Source organism: Scomber scombrus, chromosome 6 (assembly GCF_963691925.1).
Source record: "Scomber scombrus chromosome 6, fScoSco1.1, whole genome shotgun sequence".
Classification (NCBI taxonomy): Eukaryota; Metazoa; Chordata; class Actinopteri; order Scombriformes; family Scombridae; genus Scomber; species Scomber scombrus.
This window is the reverse complement of record NC_084975.1, coordinates 24,039,035-24,052,903: the sequence shown is the minus strand read 5'-3', so window position 1 is coordinate 24,052,903 and position 13,869 is coordinate 24,039,035. Positions and strand designations below refer to the sequence as shown.

The following is a 13,869-nucleotide window of genomic DNA, read 5'->3' as shown; positions in this document are numbered from 1 at the left end:
AAGCAAAAAAGTCAAGAATAAATTGCAGTTCAAGTTCAGTAAGTGTTTTACTTCTTTGTCAGAAATACTGCAGACTGTCTAACGCTGGCCTCTTTGCTCCACTCCTTTCCTGAGGACATGAAAGTTGCTTTTGACATAACAGATGGCCTGAAAGAACACTGATAACTATTCAGTGTTTGTTCACACTGGTGGGTGTGTTTTACACCAAAATATGTTGGCATGGTTGTTTAACTTGGCTTACAGCTAAGCCACTGAAACAAAGACATGGGCAACACTCAGGTGCAGGTAGGTTTAATGTGATTTTTAACACTTATATATATATCTATATATATATGGAGCCACAGAGGATGGTTTTTAGTGTGTTTAATTGTTCACAAAGTTTTCATACAAGTTTAGTGTGTCTCCTTAAGTCAAGCAATTAGTCGACAAATTAAGTTTTAGCATCAGGAGGAATACAAACTATCTTTAAATGAAAGCTGAACCTCTGTCCAGCCTCCAGAGGACGCTTTCTGTAACCTGGATACCCGTGAAGGTCTACCGGTGGTCCAGCTCTACGTGATGCCGTCCGTCTTCGTGGCTGTGCTGATCCTCGGACTGCCCCTCAACCTGCTCTCCCTCTGGATTTTCTTCCACCGCCTGCGGCGCTGGACCCGCAGCACGGTGTTCCTCTTCAACCTGACCCTGGTTGACACCTCCTGGCTGCTGGCCCTGCCTTTGCTCATCCACTACCACCTGGACCAGCTGTACTGGAGCCTGGGGCTGCCGCTCTGCAGGACTGTGAGGATGCTTTACCACAACTACTTTTACCTCAGTATCTTCTTCGTCAGCTGCATCAGTGTGGACAGGTACCTCGCCATCGTGCACCCTCTGCGCTCTCTGGTGCTGCTGGGCCGGAGGCAGACCTGTGTGCTGTGTGTGGTGGTCTGGGTGGTCGCTCTGGTCTTCAGCATACCTGTTGCCACTATGACTCTGATCCAGACTTGCCCTGAGAGCAACCGCACCGTGTGCACTTTGTACATGCTGCTGAGTGAGAACGAGGAGACCCTCCCCTATTCCCTCTTCTGCAGCACCATCGGCTTCCTCTTCCCGCTGCTTTCCATCTGTTACTGCGGCCTGCGCAGCGTCGGAGAGCTGCGCCGCCGGCCATGCAGACACGACCCGCAGAACAAGAAGAGGCGGCTGAGGCGGGTGCTGAGCGCAGCGCTGGTCCTCTTCGCCCTGTTTTACCTGCCCTACCACATGAGCCGCAACGTGGCCATCCTGATGCGAACAGTCTACCCTGACGACCCCTACTCCTGGCGCCTTGCAGATATGGCCTTCGCCCTGGAGATGTGCTTCTGCAGCCTCATCACCTGCGTCAACCCTCTGTTCAGCTGCTTCATAGGACACCAGTTCAAGAGGGAGTTTCGTGGCAGTTTTGCGGTCTTATTTCCCAGGTGCCCCGGCATGCAGGTAGCCTCAATATCTAATATCCAGACCCGGATGAAGGTGAGAAACAAGCAGCGGATGGCTACTGTCAGTCCTGTGTGTGCACTGTCTGCACCTAGATCCTAAAGATACATTAATAATGTTCTTTGTCTAATATCATACACAATGAAACTGTATTAAAGCATATATATGTTCTTTGTTTAATCGCCTGTATACTTGAATTGGTGAAATGTGATAAATACACTGTGTATAACAAAGGCTCCCAGTCTATCTCATTTAATCTCGTATCAGTTGAGATCTACACAACACTGCCTCTGCGTGGTTGACTGCATATCTACTGTACTACACAGCCTGGCTCCACATGCAATGTTGTTTCTTTCTTCAATGAAAAATATTACAATTCCCATATTGTTCCATTTTATTGAACAGCAAAGCTTTCTTCAGTTTGGGCTCTGAAGTTTCACTGTCTGTAAACGTAGCAGGAAAACCTAAACCAGCAGAAATGTAGCGTGAGGAGGAGGGTGGGGGTGGGGGGGTCGTGGTTTTGCGCCTGCTGCAGTAAGTGATTTATAAGTGGTCTGAGCTCATACTAAAACCCTTTCTATTCGGTTAGATAAAAGTGTGTGTGAGAGAGAGTTATGCAATTGTCGTTCCCAGATTTGTAAGTGGGAAATGAATTAGGGAAGAGGAGTGGTGGGAGCGGAGAGGGGGAGGGGCGCTGCGCGGAGCTGCTGACAGGTAGATGAGCTGTGCGCTGTCCGCGGTGCTGAAATCTCCTCCGACTGCTGCCTCACCGGAGATCCTCACCTCAGATCAGACCGGAGCACCGCTAACCTCCACTGGCTGAGCCTTGTCTCCGTTTCACCACCACGATTTCTCAGTGAATCTTTTACACACACAGACAAAAGAAATCTCCAACTTTTTTTATTCTCTGTTTGGCTGTTTTCTAATCGCTGACTGGATCTTAAAATGGCACTGCATGGATTAACATTGCGCAAGGCAAAAGCGGACTTATTTGACTGCTGTTTTGTGACTGTGAAACCAACCCTTTCAGACTGAACGTGTCTCCCCCCCCCCCCCCAAGCCCCCTCTTTCTCCAGCTCGTCTTTTCAGGACATCGAGGCGTTTTTCTGCTTGAAAGAAAGAGGCGCATTATTTGGATTAATATCTAAACAATATGCTCATTAATGCTGCACTTCCATCTGTTATAGTATTATAGATTTAACAATTTGTTTTATATCATTTGGATATGGAGCCAGGCAAGGAGAAAGCTCTCCCTACCTCTAAAGAGGGGATAAAACAAATCGCAGGAAAGGCCCTCGGCAATCTGTACAGGTAAGGCGAAGTAATGATCATTTATTCTTGTTTTATAATCACAGAATTTCTTCTATTGTGAGAAATTCAAAATAGGAAATATCCAGATGTGAGGATCACACATAAACACACATTGGCTTTTAATGTGTTTATTCCTTAATCACAAATGAATCCAGAAGGGAAATTTCTCCTTTTTTAAGATGAATTACGGGCAGGATGCCGAAAGCACAGTCGTGTGGCCCGAATATTTAAGGATCACATATTTCCCTGGAGGATGATCCCCCTCCACCAGCAGCTGTGGGTGTTTTTTAATAATTAATGAAACAGAACGAGTCGTGACACAAGGTCGGAGAATATCTATTACCTTATGTATCCATCTGTATTCATTCAAGATCGATGCACTTCACATCAATTGACTTCCTATATTCTTCTTCACAGTGTCAGAAGGACATAGATGAAATAAAAGGAAAACTGATAACTGATTGAAAAGCAAACAGATGATCAGAGTCAGAGTGGAATAAAGGAGCTGGATGTAGAGGAGCATATGTCTAAAGCTGAATTATTATTTCATATTATCGCGAATATTAAGCCAGAAAAACGAAATTTGTACAAATCTTCTAAAAATTTTTGTTGAAATGTGAACAAATATGCACTTTTAGCTGATCGTGTGAGCTCCTACACATAATGTATTCGTTTATTTCTCGGAGTTTAAATGGATTTAAATGAATGAAGTTGATTACGGGCTGCAACGCAGAAACGTGACTCAAGGCTGTGAAAGGAAAATAAAAAACTGTTGGTTTCAATTAAGCTCCAGCAGGCCTGTTATTTCACAGGATGAGGGAGGCCTTCACATTGCAATGTTTAGGGGTTTTTCTTCTTTTTTTGTTGTTGCTTAAATTAACCTTCAATTTATTTTTATGACAAATTCCGAAAGAGAAAAGCAACATGCCAACACTACATTCATGAGCTAATTAAAAAAATAAATAAGAAGGTAAAATTAAGTCTGATGATGATATTGCTGCAATGCGGTATGAAGGTCATTTTCTCTTCGTTAGTCAGTGAGCCTTTCTTGTATAGAAATATGGAGAATTTCAGCGAGTAATGACAATAAAAATCAGAGTCTGACTTTACTAAAAAGGGGGAAACGGTGCAGGCTTTAAGGGGCCTGCGCCAAATTCAAATGAGGAAAAAAAAGGGAAAAAATGAAGGCCACAATGTGAAGATATTTTCCTCTGTCGCTGTGAAGGCATGTGAATAAATACAGATATGCAGGGGGGTTATTCTGCACTTTTTTGTGCATAAAATTAACGAAATAGCGCATTTTCTTCTTGAAGCTCTAGGTTCTCCTTCCTTAGATGTTTGATTTCAATCATCCAGCTGTGGATATAAGCAGTAAAAATGTAAAAATACAAAACAAAAAACGAGTATTTTGACGGCTTGTCGTGCAGGAAGTTGGAAAGAAAGCAGCAAACAGGTGAGGTGATCGAGCTGACGGAGGATGGGAGACCCAGGGAGGGCCAGGAGAGGAAGACGCCTCTGTGTGACTGCACATGCTTCGGGCTCCCGCGCAGATACATTATCGCCATGCTGAGCGGGCTCGGCTTCTGCATCTCCTTCGGCATCCGGTGTAACTTGGGTGTGGCCATCGTCAGCATGGTCAATAACAGCACAATCCACCAGAACGGCAAGATCATCATCACAGAGGTGCATGTACAGTAAAACTCCGCCCCCTGCACACCCCATGTTTGATAGGTAATGAGGGCCCAGAGCCAATGGACTGACTGATGGGTTTTAGTGGTTAAACCCACCTGGAAAACCTCAATTAAGTCTCTACGAAGCCTTTTTTTAAAGTTGCATTTTATGGGTTGGGGTTGTATATTATAGTTAAAGGTAACAAAATAATGCAGGTTGCATTGTTTTTTTAAGTGTTTATTTCTCTGGAAAATGTATCCTTTTATTACTATTTAATTGATCATTATAAAGGCGCTCTGACGTCAAGTGTGAAGCATCAGAGCGTCAGATTAAATTAAACGTGATATCAAGCTAAAAATATTTTTCACTGACAGTATTTCACACCCGAAAAAAGACTCACTTATCACTGTGTTACACCTGTCTGTTTTTTTTTCTTATAGATTTTTCTGGAGAAAAATAGAAAAGTAATTAAAATGTGTTTTCGGTTTTTTTGTTCGTTTTTTTGGATCTAAAAGAAAGCGAAATTCAACTGGGACCCAGAGACTGTGGGGATGATTCATGGCTCCTTCTTCTGGGGCTACATAGTTACTCAGATTCCAGGAGGGTATATTTCCTCAAGACTGGCTGCAAACAGGTAAATGCACAAGATGATTTCTTATAATAAACTGTAAAAATATTGTGGATAGGGTATATGTATAAAGGAATAGCTCTTATACTATATATTACTTCCCTACCTTAAAATATTATTGATATTTCGGTGCTAGTCTGTTATGGTTTGAAGAAAGAAGTCTGACCTCACAGCAGATAAACTGGGGATTTGGCTGATGCCCGCCGGGCGTGCCTCCTCATGTTAATGAGCTCCCATGGGACCACCATGCCTAATCCTTTATGTTCAGAGGCATGGCAACCACACCAGCCAAACGCCCGGTGTGAAATGCGGTTGTTAGCAATGATTGTAGAAAGGTTTCAATAGACACATACCACATTATTTTAACTGATTAGTCAGCTACTGTATTAGTCATGTGTGTGCAACCTTTGCAAGAAAGAACTGTAAATCTATGATAATCTGCAGAGGAATACATAATTCGCTTTATTGGCTTTATTGCAGCTTTAATTAATAAAGCTGAACAAAGATCATTAAACATAAATATATAAACATTATTTTCAAGCAAATAGGTGAAAAATATAATCTAGCAAAAACAACATACATGTCGATATACAGGATATATGTAGTGAAAATGTTGAGTGCTGAAATACATATTGAATGATTTTTTTTTTTTTTTAAGTGATAAATTAGTTTACATGCAAACAGTGGGTGGTAATGCACAGTATATGGCCTGCTCCAATATATATTTTACAGTTATGGATGATATGTGCACATGTTATTGCACATTTTGTATTTGAAACTAATATTCATAATTTGTAGACACAAATTATTACAACAAAACAGCAAAAACGTCTTTATAGAATCACGTAAATATTAAAGTGTTACTATAGGAGGACATAAAAGACAATATGAAGCAGAAGGTTTCCTCAGATGTACTGTAAATCCTTGGATTGTTAGTTTTTTTATGAGGGAAATGGAGACTAAATAAGATGCAAATCTTATTGGCTTCATCATGCCAAGTCAGCTGAGCCCACTGACGCCTTCTGCTGCAAACACCTCCTGTCCTCACTCCCCAGGAAACTGAATAAATGCCTGTTGTTGTGTGTGTGGCATCCAATTAGGATCTTCCTTAACAGTATTATTCCACCATAGAATTAGCATTGTATAATATCTATCTATACATTTATTTGGAGTAATTGAAACTGTCTCGTTGAATAAGAGGCTGACCTTGTTTTCTTTATATTCTGACAAATAATCCAAACTCACTGTCTATGCAGAGTTTTTGGGCTTGCCATCGTGCTGACATCTACCCTGAACATGTTCATTCCCTCTGCTGCCCGGACTCACTATGGATGTGTCATCTTTGTGAGGATATTACAAGGGTTGGTGGAGGTACTGATGCACAGTTTGCACGTCAGATTTTGACCTTTGAAAAGACCAAAAAATGATGCCTCATTATCAAGCCGAGAGCTGAACTCGACCCCTAATGAAATTGTCCTGACATTTTGTATTTAACCGCGTTTTACAGAAATCCTATGTTCATCCTGTTCTGCTTTGCTTTCTATTTGAACCTGTGTTGGAAAATGAAGCCCATTATGGAGAAGATCCATCCATTATACTGTATACAATCAGTTGGATTAGTCCACAAACAGCAAACAACATTTAAACCCCTGAATAGCAGCGTATAGTTGTATTGGTTACCTGGACAAAACTGCTCCATGTTCACACAGAAACATGTCGAACAAAAGAGATAAAAACCACTTGATGGAGGCGGCTCCCACAGCTCGATAGAAAGGACAAGATTTCAGAGGGAGATGCTATTATCAGGCTGAAGGTCGCTCTCTTTTGTTATTTTGTTTGGCTGCATACTGTGGTTTCAATAGCAGCTCATGAGCATTGAGAGAGAGAGCAGCGTGCGTTCAGCGCCCATCGACTTATTACTGCAAATTAAACATTAGCATTTCAGGGTGTCTCCCACTGAAAGCCCCAGCAATTTGTGTCTATCAATAGTTGATTGTATGCCACTTAGTGTGTAATGAAGATTTAATGGGAGCAATTCAGTTTTTCTTCCATGAAGTGGGGAGTCAGCTTGAATTTGCACTGACTCACACCTAACCCATTAGTCTCTATTAGAGAGGTCAGCTACAATGCACATCAGTTTGTTTGTTATTAACTACTATTTGTTTTGCGCGTCTTTGGCAAATGAGAAAAGACTGCGTCAATCAAGCGGCGTGTCTTTGCATGATGTGAATTCTATTGACTGGAAAGTGGAGAAACAGATGTGAATTTCAGTGATGAATTTAGAAAGTCAGACAGTTGTTGTTGTTTTTTGCAGCAACAGGAAATTTAGAGCAACACAAAACTGAGAGAAAATATGTTCAAGCTGGTGAAAAATGAATCCAGGCCATCCACTGACTGTTCAAAGGTTCCCATAGACTGTGTGATGATAACAACAATCTCACAACCTGATAGTATGTCACACTGTGAAAGAAGGGTATAATAAATTGGTCGAAATCTGTATGAGACTGTACAGTGATGATATTAAGGGCCTGTTGAATGGCTGCTTTATGACGAAAAAACAAACAGATGCTAGCAGAAATCCATTATCATCCATTTGAGCTGCTAATAGGTTTTATAGTGAAGCAATAGCTCATCTATTGCTTCACTATAAAACCTATTAGCAGCTTTGGCCATAGAATAACTCTAAAAGAGGATGAGGAGGAGATTGTTTAGCCATTTGCGGCCTGTGTTCATTGTGTGACTGTGATGTCATTTGTCACCGTGCAGGGAGTGACTTACCCAGCCTGCCACGGGATCTGGAGTAAATGGGCTCCACCGCTGGAGAGAAGTCGTCTGGCAACCATCTCCTTCTGTGGTATTTAATCTATGAATAAATAGTCCGGTTTCTGTGAAAAAATACAACAAAAAATATGATTTTTAACATCACATTACTTTGTACACTGAAAAGGTTTTAAATTACAAAATATAGCCACTTAAATGTGTGTAAATCTCTCTCTGAACACAGCTGTGGGACAACATGGCTCTCTCTGAATGAATAGCCAGGATCAAATTCTGCTTGGTCTTAACATTGTCTCCTGTGCAGGATCCTATGCTGGTGCAGTGATAGCCATGCCTCTGGCCGGGATCTTGGTCCAGTACACAGGATGGTCCTCTGTCTTCTATGTGTACGGTGAGTGTCTCTGTCATGAAATCACTTTATTTTAACTCCACACTGCAATGAAGCTACATGATGAGTGAAATATTCAAACCCAAGTATCCATGATTTCTATGGCTGCTTCACCATTATGTAAACTTCACATATTCTATTGCAGGTGCATCATTTTGTGCACATTTCCCCCCCAATTCAGACATAGAAACTTTGGGGTGTAAATTAGACTTTGAACTAAATTAAAGCAATATCTGGCTGCACACCCTGAGTGCCAGTGATCTCTGTTATGTAAAAAAAAAATTGGATTCTTGATGTCGCCCTCTTTATGATCTGCACAGGAACCTTTGGATTGGTGTGGTACATGTTCTGGATCTTGGTGTCTTATGAGAGCCCAGCAGAGCACCCGACCATCACCGACGAGGAGCGCCGTTACATCGAGGAGAGCATCGGTGAAAGTGCCCAACTGATGGGTGCCATGGAAGTGAGTTCTCACTCAGTACGCCCTTTGATTCGTAACACCACGACAAGTTGACTTCCTGTTTGTCATGTGCTTTAACAGAAATACAAGACCCCCTGGAGGAAATTCTTCACCTCCATGCCCGTCTATGCAATCATTGTTGCCAACTTCTGCAGGAGCTGGACCTTCTATCTGCTCCTCATCAGCCAGCCCGCGTACTTTGAAGAGGTGTTTGGTTTTGAAATAAGCAAGGTAAATAAATCTCTTATAACACCTGCTATCAGCCCAAACATCATGTGATTCTTGAAGATTGCAAGCCATGATTTTATCAGATATGAATTGCTCATGTTCAGTGCATGTTCATTTGTATAAAATACCTTCAAACATTTTCTGTCTTATCCTACAGCAAAAAAAGATACAACAATGCTGCTGTTCATTCAGTTTATATCATAATTACAATAATCTAACATTGTCTATTTATTCTAATAAAAAAACATTTTAGAGTTGACAAAGGGTTGTTTGGTATATGGACTGGTATTAATTATTCAGAGGAAAGAAAGGTCAGAGCATTTAGTTGAGTGACTTATTGATTAAAATCAAATAAATAATTTGCTTGTTAAATGGTTTGACTTAAAACATTCAGTCAGAAGAAAGCAATTTCTTATGTTGAAGATGACATTTTCTTCAGTGCTCTGTCACAAGAAATGTTGATGGAATGATTTTCCTCAATGAGCTTTAACTTTCCTCTGTTTTAAGAAAACAGATTTGAAAACTTTTTTACCAAAAATAATAATTTGTAGAGGCTGTGATTTGGACATTTTTCTAATCCTAGAATACCTCATCTGAGCAACAGTCAATCTTCCAATCTCAAAAATCGTTGCCCTCCTGTGAGAGAGTGCAGAATGAATCAAGCAGGTCTGGCAGCTGTAATTTAGCCTCAAGATGAGATCCTGTGATTACTGCAGGTGATATATTGCTCAGATGTGATGTCGGAGTCAGAGGTTGAAACGCAGGCAAAGATTTGTTCTGGGACCGAAAGAATCCTCTTTGTTGTGCCTGTCTTTTCATCGCTGTCACATCGGCTTCTGACGAGTGTTTGATGGTTTCTCAGGTTGGTCTAGTGTCTGCGGTCCCTCACTTGGTCATGACCATCATTGTGCCGTTAGGAGGCCAGTTAGCCGACTACCTGCGTACCCACAACATCATGTCCACCACTATGGTTCGCAAGATCATGAACTGTGGAGGTGAGGCTTTAACAATCAGCTGTTTATCTATTAATATAATAATGTAGACGTATTCCTCGTCATTGCACCAATTAACGTTGGCCTTGTTGTTTTCAGGGTTTGGTATGGAGGCCACTCTCTTATTGGTGGTTGGTTATTCTCACAGTAAGGGTGTGGCCATCTCTTTCCTAGTCCTGGCAGTGGGTTTTAGCGGTTTTGCAATATCAGGTGAGTCTCAAAATGATACAAACTTGAACCATTTTCTAGTCAAAAGAGTGCAAAACTCACAATATTCACTCTTTGTGTGTTGTAGGTTTCAATGTTAACCATCTGGACATCGCTCCTCGCTATGCCAGCATCCTCATGGGCATATCCAACGGTGTGGGTACCCTGTCAGGGATGGTCTGCCCTCTTATAGTGGGCGCCATGACAAAGAACAAGGTGAGTCATTGCTATTCATAGAGTACAGTGATGTGAATGTTAATTTAGGATAAAGCACAGCGGAACTTTTGCAAACTCTGTCAAATCTCAAACATTTCTCTGCAACATTGAATATTCATTACTACATTTGCAAAAGTTAAAGTTTGAGAAAAACATTTTTAGGTATTATTTGTTTCAAGCTTCAAAAATAAATCTGCTGCGTCAGAACTGTTTGGGTGTGGTTTGATCATATTTGATTGACAGTGGTCGAAACTGTCGTCATTTTTGATGCATAATAATTGCTGATTGCTGCACTGACTGACATTACCTTTAATGCCCAGTTCAAACAATACATCAACATCAAGAATAGAAATATTTAATGTCAAACAACCAAAACTGTTCAAACTGAAAGTTTTGGGGTCATGTTGTACCTCATTTTTCATAGTCAGAGGCTAATTGAGAAAAATGTGGTTTTTAAGGAGTCCTTTAAGGAGTGACTCAGCCTGACCATAACTGTTTCTCGTCCCCAGACCCGTGAAGAGTGGCAGTATGTCTTCCTCATTGCTTCCCTTGTGCATTACGGGGGTGTGGTGTTTTACGGAGCCTTTGCATCTGGGGAGAAACAGCCATGGGCCGACCCTGAAGAAACCAGCGAGGAGAAGTGTGGCTTTATTGATGAGGATGAGCTGGCTGAAGAGACAGGTGACATCACACAGAGTTACGGCGCAATGGGGGGCCCGGCTAAAAGCTACGGGGCAACAGCACAGCTCAACGGAGGTTGGGTGCAGGACTGGGATAAGACAGAGGAGTACGTCCAGGAACCGGCAGGGAAGATTTACGCTGAACGCGGCTACTCTTAGGCCAGACACATTCAGTTATGGTGAGTCGGATTACAAAAACAGACTTTCCATCATGGATTGCACAAATAAGCATTACTATATTAGATAGTTAAATCCATTCTGTGTATTCTAGTAAAACGGTTACTACTAGTTTCAAACAGCCAGTGTAAAGAAATAGTTAATTGCAATGCAGAACAATCTTCATTAGATTATCACGTTTCTCATCACATCTACCTACAGTAGGGCTTCACTATACAGAAAGAAAACTGCAGGCCTATGTTGTACCTCTTAGGCACCCGAACCTCATGAATTTACTTGAACAACATGAGCCAGATGACACTGCAGTTGACCATCATACATATGGGGTCTTTCTCGGAAACACACACTCTGATTGCACTGAAACTATAAGTATTCTAAAAACAAGATTATATTCTGTTTCTCAAATGTGTTTTATGTACTGTATATATCTGTATACTGTTTCTGTGAGACTATTGTGGATTTGGGTCGTTGATCTGTGTTAACATTAATATAAAAGGCCATATTTTTCATGGACAGTACCTTTTCAGGGAGATGTCTGCTTGCAAAAAAGGTCTTGTTCTTCTTGAGCGAGGCCTATAATACACTATAAGACAAAAATAGCGTGAGTGAAGTTGAAACCGTAGAATTTTAGTGTGTGTTTGTTGCATGAATTTGCTCAGATCAATGTTCAGATGCAGACGCCTCACAGTCACTGATAGTCCCCATTCAGCCTACTGCTTTGTTCTTAGATAAGTGTCTTCTGCCATTTTAAATGATAAAAATGAACTTTTAATAATCAGGTTCTGGTCGTGATGTGACACAAAAAAGTTTTGAAGGCGATCGCTCAGAAGACATTGTTTATTGATGTTTGGTGTGCACTGCAATAAACTCTGTGTACCAGCTGCCACCCATCACATTCTGTTTTGTAATGTAACACTTGGCCTGCTGTATCTAACTGTAATTGTTTTGGAGTCATGTGATGATCAACATTAAGGTGTGTGTTTTAACAAATTACTAGTGTCCGGAGAATCCAGATTTAGTGCTCATGATGCAGGACATGTTGCATTTTGACAACAAGGCATGCAGTACTGTACACGAACAACCAGGTTTCTTTGTGATCTCTTGGTGTTTCTCGGTTGTTCTCATTGTCACCAAAAGTACTTTCTTGACACTTTGATATTGTCACATTTGAGTGGAGCACATGAATTAATAGATGGCTCTTCCACCTGACTTTATTTGCTGTTTGAACACTTTCTTCATTCGCTGTATGAAAATCTGCAAGGATGTGTAAAATATATGAATATTTAAGAATGTTTAAGATGACCAAAAGATGCTATTTATGGCTTTGTGCCTGAAGTTTATGTAAACAGATAAATGTGATTTTATGGCTTCAAATTATTGTGTTTAAAGAAGAGGTATGTTGATGTCAAAAAGTGTTATTAAAAAAATGCTCATATCATTTTATAAAAAAGCAAAACAACCAAAAAGTCATGTTTTTGTCGTTCTTAGTCACCTTTTCACTTATACACATGTTTTCTTCAGCTGTTCATAGGAGGTTACTGGTCCACAGAGACTGGAGGCACACTATTTAACCAGTTAACCACCTTCTCCAAACTGTTCACTTCAGTTAAGTTGAGAGTGAATGTGGGAGGTTCAATGTCAACCACCTTTATTGTGTCTTTGTCTTTTATGTCACTTGTTGAGTTAAGACTAAAATATTCTTCTCCAAAGTCTGCATCTTTGTAATGCAAAGTAAAGTTCCCTTGAACCCCAAATGTTTCTCTAACAACAGATTCAAGTTCAACCACAGTTCCAGGGAGGCCATGAGGTAAGTCAAGTTTCCGAATATCGTGGTCCTGAAGAATGACCCTTAGTTTGGCTGGATGAGACATGGGAGTAACTGTAAGAGAAAAGACACCATTTTGATTTGATTTACAGAATACATTCACATTTTTCTTTTCTACTAAACATTATGTATCAGAGGAGAACATTGACATTGATTGATAATTACCAGTGACATGGTATAGACTTTTCATCAACTTTGCAATATTAACTTGCGTGGAGTAAGGAATTACACTGGTTATTGTGTCTCTAATTAACTTTAATATTACACACTAGTGTATATAAATTGTATTTCTTCTTTTTGTCAAAACCGGACACCTGCAAATATGAGCTTCTTTTAGTCTGACTAAATGTTTAAATCCTCTATTTCTATGGCAAATAACAGGGGCCTTTTTTCATCCTCCTAAGGATTCCCATTGAAACATAATGTAATAAAAATTCCAGGACTACAGAATACCATTTCTCATTTTGCATTTTCCAAAATTTCCTTGAAGGTCAAGTCAAACAAATGATATGGTGCTAATGGCCACTATAGTATATATAGCGCTTCTGGGTTACCATACGCTTCCCAGCCACAGTGTATGCTGCCATTGGGAAGATGTCAGACAGCTCATTTGGCTCAATCACCTTAACACTTCCTGTGTTTTCGAGTTCAAAGCTTCTAAGGTGTTCAATAAACCATGCATTTAAACATTTAACAATGAACCCAACCTTCCCATTTACAACAGCAATCTGAATCAACTCCACAAAATCTGGAAGACAACCTGTTGATCCGTGTGCCAATATCATTCCAGTGGAGTAACTGGTGCCACTGTGGTTGCCATCTGGACGAATGACACGCTGGGAAATTTCATCTGCAG

The 13,869-nt window shown here is 40.7% G+C and overlaps 2 protein-coding genes across 2 annotated transcripts; both read left to right on the top strand.

The window, feature by feature from the left end:
* The first annotated feature begins 257 nt into the window (after positions 1-257).
* On the top strand, positions 258-1,554 carry LOC133982496 (P2Y purinoceptor 3-like). The gene is made up of 2 exons (XM_062421551.1): positions 258-285; positions 493-1,554. Exons 1-2 carry the CDS (start codon positions 265-267, stop codon positions 1,552-1,554), a joined length of 1,083 nt encoding a protein of 360 aa, XP_062277535.1. The 5' UTR covers positions 258-264.
* Positions 1,555-2,677: 1,123 nt separating this feature from the next.
* Positions 2,678-11,170, top strand: slc17a6a (solute carrier family 17 member 6a). Its single transcript, XM_062421201.1, has 12 exons — positions 2,678-2,763; positions 4,191-4,446; positions 4,950-5,068; positions 6,319-6,433; positions 7,829-7,916; positions 8,145-8,231; positions 8,549-8,691; positions 8,770-8,919; positions 9,779-9,911; positions 10,008-10,118; positions 10,204-10,331; positions 10,841-11,170. Exons 1-12 carry the CDS (start codon positions 2,678-2,680, stop codon positions 11,168-11,170), a joined length of 1,746 nt encoding a protein of 581 aa, XP_062277185.1.
* Positions 11,171-13,869: the final 2,699 nt, after the last annotated feature.

Excerpts from the sequence above, each read along its gene's own strand:
- LOC133982496 (XM_062421551.1), top strand. The coding sequence starts at position 265 with ATGGGCAACACTCAGGTGCAG. Across the intron at positions 286-492 it reads TGGGCAACACTCAGGTGCAG|CCTCCAGAGGACGCTTTCTG; the intron begins GTAGGTTTAATG and ends ACCTCTGTCCAG.
- slc17a6a (XM_062421201.1), top strand. The coding sequence starts at position 2,678 with ATGGAGCCAGGCAAGGAGAAAGCTCTCCCTACCTCTAAAGAGGGGATA. Across the intron at positions 5,069-6,318 it reads TCAAGACTGGCTGCAAACAG|AGTTTTTGGGCTTGCCATCG; the intron begins GTAAATGCACAA and ends CTGTCTATGCAG. Across the intron at positions 10,119-10,203 it reads TAGCGGTTTTGCAATATCAG|GTTTCAATGTTAACCATCTG; the intron begins GTGAGTCTCAAA and ends TGTGTGTTGTAG.